Here is an 11,616-nt window from a genome sequence, read left to right as displayed (position 1 = left end):
CTGTGTGGAATATTGTTTCTGGGTCTGGTCTTGTTTCTGTGTGGAATATTGTTTCTGGGTCTGGTCTTGTTTCTGTGTGGAATATTGTTTCTGGGTCTGGTCTTGTTTCTGTGTGGAATATTGTTTCTGGGTCTGGTCTTTTTTCTGTGTGGAATCTTGTTTCTGGGTCTGGTCTTGTTTCTTTGAGTAATCTTTGTTCTGGGTGGAGTCTTGTTTCTGAGAAGAGTCTTTTTTCTGGGTTTGATCTTGTTTCTGGGCTGGATCCTGACTCTTAGTTGACTCTTGTTTCTTGGTCTCATCTTGTTTCTGAGTGGAGTCTTGTTTCTTAGCTACATCTTGTTTCTGAGTAGAGTCCTGTTTCTGAACCTTGTCTTGCTTTTGGGTCTGGTCTTGTTTCTGTGTGGAATCTTGTTTCTGGGTGTGGTCTTGTTTCTGTGTGGAATATTTGTTCTGGGTGGAGTCTTGTTTCTGAGAAGGGTCTTTTTTCTGGGTTTGATCTTGTTTCTGGGCTGGATCCTGACTCTTAGTTGACTCTTGTTTCTTGGTCTCATCTTGTTTCTGAGTGGAGTCTTGTTGTTGTGTCTGGCCTTGTTTCTGTGTGGAATCTTGTTTCTGGGTCTGGTCTTGTTTCTGTGTGAAATCTGGTTTCTGGGTCTGGTCTTGTTTCTGTGAGTAGTCTTTGTTGTGGGTGTAGTCTTGTTTCTGAGTAGGGTCTTTTTTCTGAGTTTGATCTTGTTTCTGTGCTGGATCCTGACTCTTAGTTGACTCTTGTTTCTTGGTCTCATCTTGTTTCTGAGTGGAGTCTTGTTTCTGGGTGTGGTCTTGTTTCTGTGAGGAGTCTTGTTTCTGGGCCAGGTCTTGTTTCTTGGTCTGGTCTTGTTTCTGTGTAGAGTCTTGTTTCTGGGTCTGGTCTTGTTTCTGGGTCTGGTCTTGTTTCTGAGTGGAGTCTTGTTTCTGGGCCAGGTCTTGTTTCTTGGTCTGGTCTTGTTTCTGAGGGGAGTCTTGTTTCTGGGTTAGATCTTGCTTCTGGGAGGAGTCTTGTTTCTGGGCTGGATCCTGCTTCATACTAGAGTATTGCTTCTGGGTGTAGTCTTGTTTCTGGGTTGAATCCTGTTTCTGAGCAGATTCTTGTTTCTTGGCCTGGTATTGTTTCTGGGTGGAGTCTTTTTTCTGGCCAGGATCTGATTCCCCTTGGCTTTGTGTTGACTTTGAAGCTACAGCAGCCGACGCCTGTTGTCCTTTCTGGGACGCACAAATGCGACAGCCCTTCTTGTTTCTCAGGGCTTCAAAATATGCCAATGCAACTCTAGCCACTAGTTCCAGGAACTCTTTAAAGTCTACTTCCCCATCTTTGTTCTCGTCTAAGGCTTGGAGGATCCCTTCGATGGTCTGAGGTTCATTGGAATCCTAAAAGAAGGGATAAAAATGACAGATCAGGACTCAAACCCATAAGAGTCTGCTTTATCAAAACCACAAACGGTAAAACTCTACATGAAATGTATTTCTTACAAGCCCAGAATACTACCAAAAACCTTATTCAGACTAGAATAGCTACCAACACAATACAATTATCCACATAGAAATCTGATATCAGCATTACATTTGCAACTTTGAGGAATTGAGAATTGTTGCTGATTTTCACATTTTTATATATACTGTCTGGCCGAAAAAAAAAAGTCACCACCTGGATTTAGCATAGCAAATAGGTCAGAGCCTTCCATTGAATGATTGTCAGGAAGCAGGGGGTGTTACCTCTGCTCGGGGACCACAGGCGCGGCGCAGGGCACGGGTTCCCCTTCAGCTCGGTAGAACACCTGGTGCCCGGGGTGCGGGTGCGCATGCGCTCCTGTGTCATCGGGCTATCAGGTGTGAGCCTTGCTGGGGGAGGTTCCCAGTACACACCTTCCATCTTCCTCGCCTGCCATTGGTTCCCGGGGAGGGAAGCCTCCTGGTTGCCTCGGTGACCTGGGGTTTTCCTACCTCCCCTGGCTATAAAAACCTGGCCTGAGCTCTGGCTTATTGTTGAGTTATTCCACCTTATGGTGAACACCTAGCCTCCCTGCTGATCCTCTTGTTACCTGTTGCCCCTTCGTATCCTTCCCGATTGCCGACCCTTGGACTGTCTTTCGCCTTAGAAACTTCACTGCCTGCCTCGACCCGGATTGGACATTGACTACCCCTCTTGGATTATCCCTAAACTTGTATCTCGTTTCTGGACTGTATGCTGCTTACTGCCAGTGGGTTCCTCATCTCGCTACTAGCTCCCTGGTGCTTCTGACAATGATACACTATATTACCACAAGTATTGGGACACCCCTCCAAATCATTGGATTCAGGTGTTCCGTGACATTTCCTTGCTACTAAATATTCCACGGTCAACTGTTAGTGTTATTATAACAAAGTGGAAGCAACTGGGAACAACAGCAATTCAGCCACAAAGTGGTAGGCAATGTAAAATGACAGAGCGGGGTCAGCGCATGCGGAAGCGCACAGTGCGCAGAAGTCGGCAACTCTCTGCAGAGCCAATAGCTACAGACCTCCAAACTTCATGTGGCCTTCAGATTGGCACAACAACAGTGCGTAGAGAGCTTCATGGAATGGGTTTCCATGGCCGAGCAGCTGCATCCAAGCCTTACATCACCAAGTGCAATGCAAAGCGTGGGATGCCGTGGTGTAAAGCAAGCTGCCACTGGACTCTAGAGAAGTGGAGACGTGTTCTCTGGCGTGACCAATCATGCTTCTCTGTCTGGCAATCCCATGGACGTGTGTGGGTTTGCCGGTTGCCAGGAGAACGGTACTTGCCTGACTGCATTTTGCCAAGTGTAAAGTTTGGTGGAGGGGGGGAGTATGGTGTGGGGCTGTTTTTCAGGGGTTGGGCTTGGCCCCTTAGTTCCAGTGAAGGGAACTCTTAAGGCATCAGCATACCAAGACATTTTGGACATTTTCATGCTCCCAACTTTGTGGGAACAGTTTGAGGATGGTCCCTTCCTGTTCCAACATGACTGCGCACCAGTGCACAAAGCAAGGTCCATAAAGACATGGATGAGCGAGTTTGGGGTGGAGGAACTTAACTGGCCTGCACAGATTCCTGACCTCAACCCGATAGAACACCTTCGGGATGAATTAGAGCGGAGACTGCGAGCCCGGCCTTCTCGCCCAACATCAGTACCTGACCTCACAAATGGTCAAACATTCCCATAGACACAATCCTAAACCTTGTGGACGCCTTCCTAGAAGAATTGAAGCTGTTATTGCGGCAAAGGGTGGGCCAACTCAATATTGAACCCTACGGACTAAGACTGAGATGCCATTCAAGTTCATGTGCGTGCAAAGGCCGGCGTCCCAATACTTTTGGTATTATAGTATATACTGTCTAGCAAAAAAAAAAAGTCACCGCCTGGATTTAGCTAAGCAAATAGATCAGAGCATTCTATTGGATCATAGGTCTAGGTTCAGCAACGAAATGTGCCCAAAAATGAGGTCAGCTGCCGACCTGAATATACTGAATGACCATTTTTTTCCATCAATGGATTTTTTTCTTCCCTGATGGCACGGTCATATTCCAAAATGACAGTGCCAGGATTCATCAGACTCAGATTGTGAAAGAGTGGTTCAGGGAGCATGAGACATCATTGTCACACATGGATTGGCCACCGCAGAGTCCAGACCTTAATCCCATTGAGAATCTTTGGGATGTGTTGGAGAAGACTTTACGCAACGGTCGTACTCTCCCATCATCACTACTGGTGAAAAATGAATACAGCTCTGGATGGAAATACATATTGTGACATTGTATAAGCTTATCGAAACGTTGCCACGGCGAATGTGTGCCGTAATCAAAGCTAAGAGTGTGTGAATTTATTTGTATGGACGGGCATTGTATGTTTTGTCAAATCCAGCAATGCAACACACCGACCAGGGCCAGAAAGACCATCCTTAAGCCTGAACACTTCAGTGGAGGCTGCCCCGTTTCAGTCAGGGAAACCAAAAAAGCTGCATAGAAACAAAAATCACCCGGGCACCTTCCCTGGTGCAGGTAAACATTTTTATTGATTACAACTAAATACAAAAATTTACTCACAATGGAAGCAGTAGACATACGCATCGTATGGACCGGCAATCCTTGATTACGCTGCTGCTGCAAATACAAAAGAAGGAGGAATCCAGGGGACACTGCAGGAACTCTGTTCTCCTCAGGGAGTCTCCTCAGGGAGTCCCACTACCACTGCTAACGCATTTAAGCGTGGGACACTCCCCCTTCAGAGCTAGGCAGCCCAGCTCCCCATGGGCTACTATATAATCAATAACCAATCACAGCAACAATGGGATCAAAAAGCAACCAATTGTCGCCAGTGGCGTCATAAAGGCGTGTGGCCTGCAAGCCGGTTCAGGGGTAAGGTAAGGTGTTCTCTTATTTTGGATCTCACACCTGCTACCACCGAACGCCGGCAACCCTGCAGAGGCCTGAAGCCTCCCACCTTCATCAAACCCTGCCTGGACTAACTACCTCCGGAAGGACTCCCCCACAAACCAGTGACCGACAGCTGCTGTCCCCTCTGGGAACCGCAAGTACCCTACCATGTTATGCAATCCTGCATGTTCTTGCTGTGCCATGGAGATATGCTCTAGCTAAGTGATACATGTACTGCACTAAGAACTGTCTATAACTGTTACCTAACACTTGCGTTATTCATACTAAGGACTGTAGCGTGATTGGGCAACTGGTCTCTGCCGTGCGTACCCTTAGAACATTGTGCTGTATATACCCTTAACTCAAGTACTCAGGAGGGTATGAAGTAATACCCCAACATTACTCACTAACTGTAGCTAACTAACCATCTAGATAATACGGGCCCATGATGTCAACCACTCCTAACTCTCCGCCCTAGATTGAGAGTGACGCCAGGAGTGCCCGACTGATTGCCCACTTACCCCCAGAGCGGTTGACTCATTCTTGCCAGTTCCACAGTTGTGGTTCTCCCTCTAAAAACATCCTAGGTGCTGACACCATTAAACCACTACATAGTACATTAGACCACCCGACTAGATGGTATCAAGTGACATCTACCACCTTTTGATTGGCCAATTTGACTTGTTCCCCTAGTATGTCAGGACTTACCTGTTACCTCCCGCAGGGTCTCGTGCCGTCGGGTGGTCTCCTTGTGCATCGGCGAGCCCAACGGCTGCTGTGTGTGGTGTCCGCTTGTTCCATCGTCCAGAGCTGTACAGGAAGAGGCACGCACGAGCACTGGACCGTCTCTTAAAGGGACAGTGCACTCCCCTCCCAGGAAGTGGTCCGACCCAGGAAATGACATCATCTCATTGCCAACAGGTATATAAGCAGGAAGGGTGAGTCATTCTGTGCTTGGCTATTGTTAAGCTTGTTCTTAGAGTGCCTGGCGTTATACCTGTTCCTTATTACCAACCCCTGGCCTGTTCCATGACCCTGATATTTTGCTGCCATCCCCCGACCTCTGCTACGTTCAACGACTGCGATTCCGGATTGTGATTTTGCTACCGTGCTCTTGGACTGCCCCTGTACTGGCTACCACCACGCAGGAGATTGTGCGTTATCCTAGTCTACTTGAGTAGAGGTACCAATCGTACTGGCAAGTCCCCCGCGTCTGGGCTCCTACCATCACCAACCTGATATAGTAACACAATCAGGGCCGGATTTCTCACAAGGCCAACCAAAGTCCGGCCTTGGGGCAGCAGGGAGTAGAGGGGCATCAGGGGTGTGGAATTCCTATCTCCCGATGCCCGGAACATGCAGTTCCAGGCGCCGAGCGGGTAGTTGTTTTCTACATTTAGCCCTGCTTTGGGCAAGCAGAGCTAAATGTACAACAGGGAGGCCGTGGCTTGTTTTGTACAAGTGATCCCGGCGATGTCACCGAGATCACTTCTATGCAGCCTACAAGTCTGCCATTCTCCATGGGGGGAGGTTTGGCGGGTAGGGGGGGCCTTGAGGATAACACAATCAGGGCCGGATTTCTCACAAGGCCAACCAAAGTCCGGCCTTGGGGCAGCAGGGAGTAGAGGGGCATCAGGGGTGTGGAATTCCTATCTCCCGATGCCCGGAACATGCAGTTCCAGGCGCCGAGCGGGTAGTTGTTTTCTACATTTAGCCCTGCTTTGGGCAAGCAGAGCTAAATGTACAACAGGGAGGCCGTGGCTTGTTTTGTACAAGTGATCCCGGCGATGTCACCGAGATCACTTCTATGCAGCCTACAAGTCTGCCATTCTCCATGGGGGGAGGTTTGGCGGGTAGGGGGGGCCTTGAGGAACCTGGCCTTGGGGCAGCAGAAAGAGTAAATCCGGCCCTGAACACAATGCTGTGCGGCAATTGGTTGCTTTTTGATCCCATTGTTGCTGTGATTGGCCATAGATTATATAGTAGCTCAGGGAGAGCTGGGCTGCCTAGCTCTGAAGAAGGGGGCGTGTCCCCAGAAACGCATTAGCATTGGAAGTGGGACTCTGTGAGGCGAACAGAGTTCCCAGAGTGTCTCATGGATTCTTCCTCCTTTTGTATTCACAACCGCAGCGTAATCAAAGATTGCCAGCCCATTCGACTCCATTGTGAGTTTATTTTTGCATTCAATTGTAATCAAGGTTGACCTGCACCTGGGAAGGAGCGCAGTTGTTTGTGATTGTATGTCTGGTGTCCTAGCAGTCTGCTGGGCTTTGAACCCATAACGATACAGATCTTTCTATCGGCGTCGCAGCTATCTGGACTTGCAGATTGCAGCTTTTGTTTAGCAAGGTTGAACAGTTACACCCTATGAATGTTACGCCCTTCACAGTCACGGAAACACCCTATGAGTTAGAAAGAGAATAAATCCCAAAATATTCCTCAGGTGTCATCCATCAGGGCCTGCAGGTAAATAGAAACGCCACACCCTATATTTATATATACATTTCTTCATCGGTTGGTCAACCTTCTCCTTTCAATGACAGAGGGACTCAAGGAATTGTAAAAAATGAACCCTTGCAGTGGGTCCGCCCCTGCAGTGCTAGGGGCCGGAATAAAGAACATATACTCACCTGGTCCTCAGTCCTGCGTTGGTGATCGCTCACCTCTCTCCCTCAGTGTCCTCGCGTCTAATTACGGGTCCTTAGACCTCCGAAGCCTGGGGGAGAAGAGGCTGCGGGGAACCGGTCTAGGTGGGACAAGGGCCGGGTGAGTAAATTTTCTTGATTTGCGCCCCCCTAGACCAAAACAAGCCCTTAAGCCTGGAAGTTCAGGGGTAGTCCCACTTCAAGGGTTAGTTTTTGCAATTCCTGGAGTTCCCCTTTTAACCAATAGGTAAGAAAGGCATCGTCCTCCAACAGATGGCGATTTCCTACCTCTATGACATTGGCGAATTGCGTCTGGATGAGGGCGTTGAATTCCTCCGTGTTCAGCTTGTCGCATGGGTCGGTCCTGCAGCTGTAGCTGTGGTAGGTGTCGATGATCTGACGGATGGCGGTTAGGAGGTTGGCCATGGCTGTGGCGCGGTGAGTCTAGACTGGAAACCAAAAGAAAAATGGTACAATATAAGGATATTGAGAGATACCGAGAGGATACTGAGCCATTCACATCAGTCTCTGCACCAGAAGAGCTTACACTCTAATGTCCCCCCACAGCCACACACTATTATTATACATGTATATAGCTCTGACATATACCGCAGTGCTGTACAGAGAACACTGAGCCAGTCACATTAGAGAACACTGAGCCAGTCACATCAGTCCCTGTACAGAGGAGCTTACTAGGGATGCACCGATACCGATACTAGTATCGATATCGGTGCCAATTCCCAGTATTTGGGCAAGTACTCGTACTCGCCCAAATGCTCCGATGCCTAGCACGAGTACTTCCGGTATCGCGATTGACCGGGAAGCGGCTCCATGCTCTCTCGTCACTTGTGATGAGAGAGCATGGAGCCGACTTCCCGGCCAATCAGGAAGCCGGGCAGCGTGTAATGCGGCTCCATGCTCTCTCGTCACTTGTGATGAGAGAGCATGGAGCCGACTTCCTGGCCAATCAGGAAGCTGGCCTCGTGAGGTAAGGTTACCTTACCTTAGTATGTGCAGCCTGTCACCCCCGGGGGCCTCAGCGAGAATGCGGCCTTCGTCCGGTACCCAGCCGGAGCCGTCCAATCAGGAAGCTGGCTTCATGCTCCCTCGTCATCTCATGACAAGAGAGCATGGAGCCGGCCTCCCGGCTAATCAGAAAGCAGGGCGTTGCGTCATTACATGGTGCTCGGCTTCCTGATTGGCCGGCCAGACGGCTCCGGCTGGGTACCGGAGGAAGGCCGCGTTCTCGCTGGAGAGGCCCCGGGGGTGACAGGCTGCACATACTAAGGTAAGAGGGGACTTTCTTGTAAATCGGGAAGCCGGGTGGCGACTCTTTACACGCTGCCCGGCTTCCCGGCTAATCAGGAAGCCAGGTGGCGAGTCATTACATGCCCCATACTCTCTCATTACCAGGGAGGCACCCTCAGGTTTCCACGAAGACTTCTACATAATTTGCATGAGGGGAAAGGGAGGTTCGCCCGACTTCCTGATACTGGAGCATTTGGGCGAGTATGAGTACCCGCCCCAAATACTTGGTATCAGCAGCGATACTGATCGGTGCATTCCTAGCTTTAACATATACCACAGTGCTGTACAGAGCACACTGAGCCAGTCACATCAGTCTCTGTACAGAGGAGCTTACACTCTAATGTCCCCCCACAGTCACACACTATTATTATACATGTATATAGCTCTGACATATACCGCAGCTCTGTACTTGCATTGCAGTAAAATGCCACTGCCACCCTACAAGAGATTGCCACCCTACAAGAGACTGCCACCCTACAAGAGACTGCCACCCTACAAGAGACTGCCACCCTACAAGAGATTGCCACCCTATAAGAGACTGCAACCCTACAAGAGACTGCCATCCTGTGAGAGACTGCCACCCTACAAGAGACTGCCATCCTGTGAGAGACTGCCATCCTACAGGAGACTGCCACCCTACAAGATGTTGGAAATGCAACAGCATATACTGTAATGATGTGTTTTGAGCTGTAGAGGGCGCTGTAGTGCAATGTTAGTCTATATATACATGCTTATCTATGATACACAGGAAGTTCTCTCTCGCTGTATATTGCTGTATTCTCATGTAATGTTCTCCTAAGCAAGTAAAACTTTATTCAGCATTCCTCACGATCTCAGTGCTCCATCTAAACACAGAACCAACACAAGAGACTGCCATCCTACAAGAGACTGCTATGTTATAGAGACTGCCATGTTATAGAGACTGCCATCCTACAAGAGACTGTCAACCTACAAGAGACTGCCACCCTACAGGAGACTGACACCCTACAAGAGACTGCCACCCTACAGGAGACTGACACCCTACAAGAGACTGCCATCTACAATAGACTGCCATCGTACAAGAGACTGCCACCCTACAAGAAACTACCACCCTACAAGAGACTGCCACCCTACAAGAAACTACCACCCTACAAGAAACTACCATCCTACAATAGACTGCCACCCTACAAGAGACTGCAACCCTATAGGAGACTGCCATCCTACAAGAGACTGCCATTTACAATAGACTGCCATTCTACAAGAGACTGTCATCGTACAAGAGACTGCAATCGTACAAGAGACTGCCACTCTACAGGAGACTGCCACCCTATGAGACACTGCCACCCTAGAAGAGACTGCCATCTACAAGAGACTGCCATGTTAATAACCAACAGTTACAGGATGCCAAGAGAAACTACCACCATTAGAGACCCCTGCAAGTTACAATAGACTGTCCGAGCTCCCAGACAAGTTACAATAGACTGTCAGAGCTCCCAGACAAGTTACAATAGACTGTCAGAGCTGTCCTGAGCTGCAGCGTGACCTGATTTATCCGGTATGTTCCAGCCAATGCAGCACGGGGCTCACAGATTCTATCATGATACATACAGGGCGTAGCTGGCCTACAACAGGAGATGGTTCGGGATTCACCGCTCTGACTTCATTGCCGGGAGACAGAAGTGTAATAATTATCCTCAATTATCATTCATACCCAGTTCTATAAACAGGCAGCACCGCTCATCCCTGCAGGGGAACCACAAGTCCCAGCATGGCCCCCAGGACCCGGCGCACCCAGAACATCACACAAGAGAGTTTGGAAAAAGGAGCATTTGTAGCACTGCACGTCGTCCCATCCAATGGAGGACTCCGCGCTGATCACATGACCAACCCCAACATAGAAAGCGTGCAGAGGAAGAGGAGACAGCGCCAGGACGACACAGCGCCGCGGTATATGTCAGCTCTATATGACAGGGGGGGGCATTAGAGTGTAAGCTCCTCTGTACAGAGACTGATGTGACTGTGGGGGAGGGGGCATTAGAGTGTAAGCTCCTCTGTACAGAGACTGATGTGACTGTGGGGGTGGGGGACATTAGAGTGTAAGCTCCTCTGTACAGAGACTGATGTGACTGGCTCAGTGTCCTCTGTACAGCACTGCGGTATATGTCAGAGCTATATACATGTATAATGATAGTGAAGTGGTGAGATTAGAGTGTCAGCTCCTCGGTTTCCTGGCTGAGGATGATGAGGATGATGACATTACCTGGCCGGTGAGTGATCCTCGTCCTCCGTTCTCAGCAAGTCGCTTGTCTGGGTAGGATTTGGATCGGAATCTTTGGGTGTCTTTATATGAGGAATGAATCCAGTGACACCCGGGTGACACCCAGCACCTCCTCCCCTCCCCCGTCCTCCTGAGCTGCCCATTCCCTGCTGACAATCCCAGGCTCACACCCTGCACTCCGGTGTGATGATGGATGGAGGTGTGCGATGCTCTGCGGGGGGACCCCTGACATTCACACAACGTTGTCACCGTCTCAGCGCGTGGCTCTGCACGTGAAGGAGATTTCCCTCATTCATCACACGTGCCGGAATAACAACCAGCTTAACTCTGCGTGTGCTGGACCCATCACTGCTACTTAAAGGAACCCCACCATGTAAAGAGGGGGTGAGGGTATGGGGGGGTGGGGTGCGAAAGTCAGACCTACTGCCAGGTTGGTATTGCTGTGGATAAGTAAAGCTAGAACTAAACCTCCACGCCCTGCAGATTCAATTCTAAATACAAGTGTATTCCAATGACGCCAACGCGCTTCGGGGGCCTCTAACTCCGCCCCCTTCATCAGAGCTAGAAAAATAGCAAAGGATAAAAAGTTATTTTATATACATCATTGTCACATATGATTCCGGAGGCGAGAGGGGTCCCCTATTCAATGCCGTAATAGACCAGGGTTAGGCAACCTCAGCACTCCAGCTGTGATGAAACTATAAATCCCATCATGCCACTGGGCCTCGCATGCCTGTGGCTGTCATGGTCTTGCAATGCCTCATGGGACTTGTAGTTCTACAACAGATGGAATGCCGAGGTTGCCTACTCCTGTAATAGTGCATAAAATAAACATTTTGTCGTACTTGCAGTTCCTGGGATCCAGCATTGGGTTACCCCAGGGGAGGGCAACTCCGATCCTCCAGCTGTGTTTTAACTACAAACCCCATCGTGCCTCTGGAAGTCATGCCTGTGGCTGTCAGAGTCTTGCATGGGACTTGTAGTTCCACAGCAGC

General features: G+C 49.5%; 1 protein-coding gene across 1 annotated transcript; it reads right to left on the bottom strand.

The window, feature by feature from the left end:
- Positions 1 to 325: 325 nt before the first annotated feature.
- On the bottom strand, positions 326 to 10,631 carry LOC108802797 (repetin-like). The gene is made up of 4 exons (XM_018574655.1): positions 10,604 to 10,631; positions 7,345 to 7,505; positions 522 to 1,407; positions 326 to 432 (listed from the first exon to the last, which is right to left on the bottom strand). The coding sequence occupies exons 2-4, from the start codon at positions 7,480 to 7,482 to the stop codon at positions 326 to 328; spliced, it is 1,131 nt and encodes a 376-aa protein (XP_018430157.1). The 5' UTR covers positions 7,483 to 7,505; positions 10,604 to 10,631.
- Between the last annotated feature and the right edge of the window lie 985 nt (positions 10,632 to 11,616).

The sequence above is a fragment of the Nanorana parkeri genome, unplaced genomic scaffold (assembly GCF_000935625.1).
Source record: "Nanorana parkeri isolate BGI_ZX_2015 unplaced genomic scaffold, ASM93562v1 scaffold3125, whole genome shotgun sequence".
NCBI classification, from domain to species: Eukaryota; Metazoa; Chordata; class Amphibia; order Anura; family Dicroglossidae; genus Nanorana; species Nanorana parkeri.
Note: the sequence above shows the minus strand (reverse complement) of the source record. Positions and strands in the feature narration are given on the sequence as shown.

What these genes read in the sequence shown, in the direction of transcription:
- LOC108802797 (XM_018574655.1), bottom strand. Translation starts at nt 7,482, where the DNA reads ATGGCCAACCTCCTAACCGCCATCCGTCAGATCATCGACACCTACCAC. An exon ending in AATTCGCCAATGTCATAGAG is followed by an intron (nt 1,408 to 7,344) that starts GTAGGAAATCGC and finishes CCCTTCTTTTAG; the next exon opens with GATTCCAATGAACCTCAGAC. An exon ending in GAAACAAGAGTCAACTAAGA is followed by an intron (nt 433 to 521) that starts GTCAGGATCCAG and finishes TATTCCACACAG; the next exon opens with AAACAAGACCACACCCAGAA.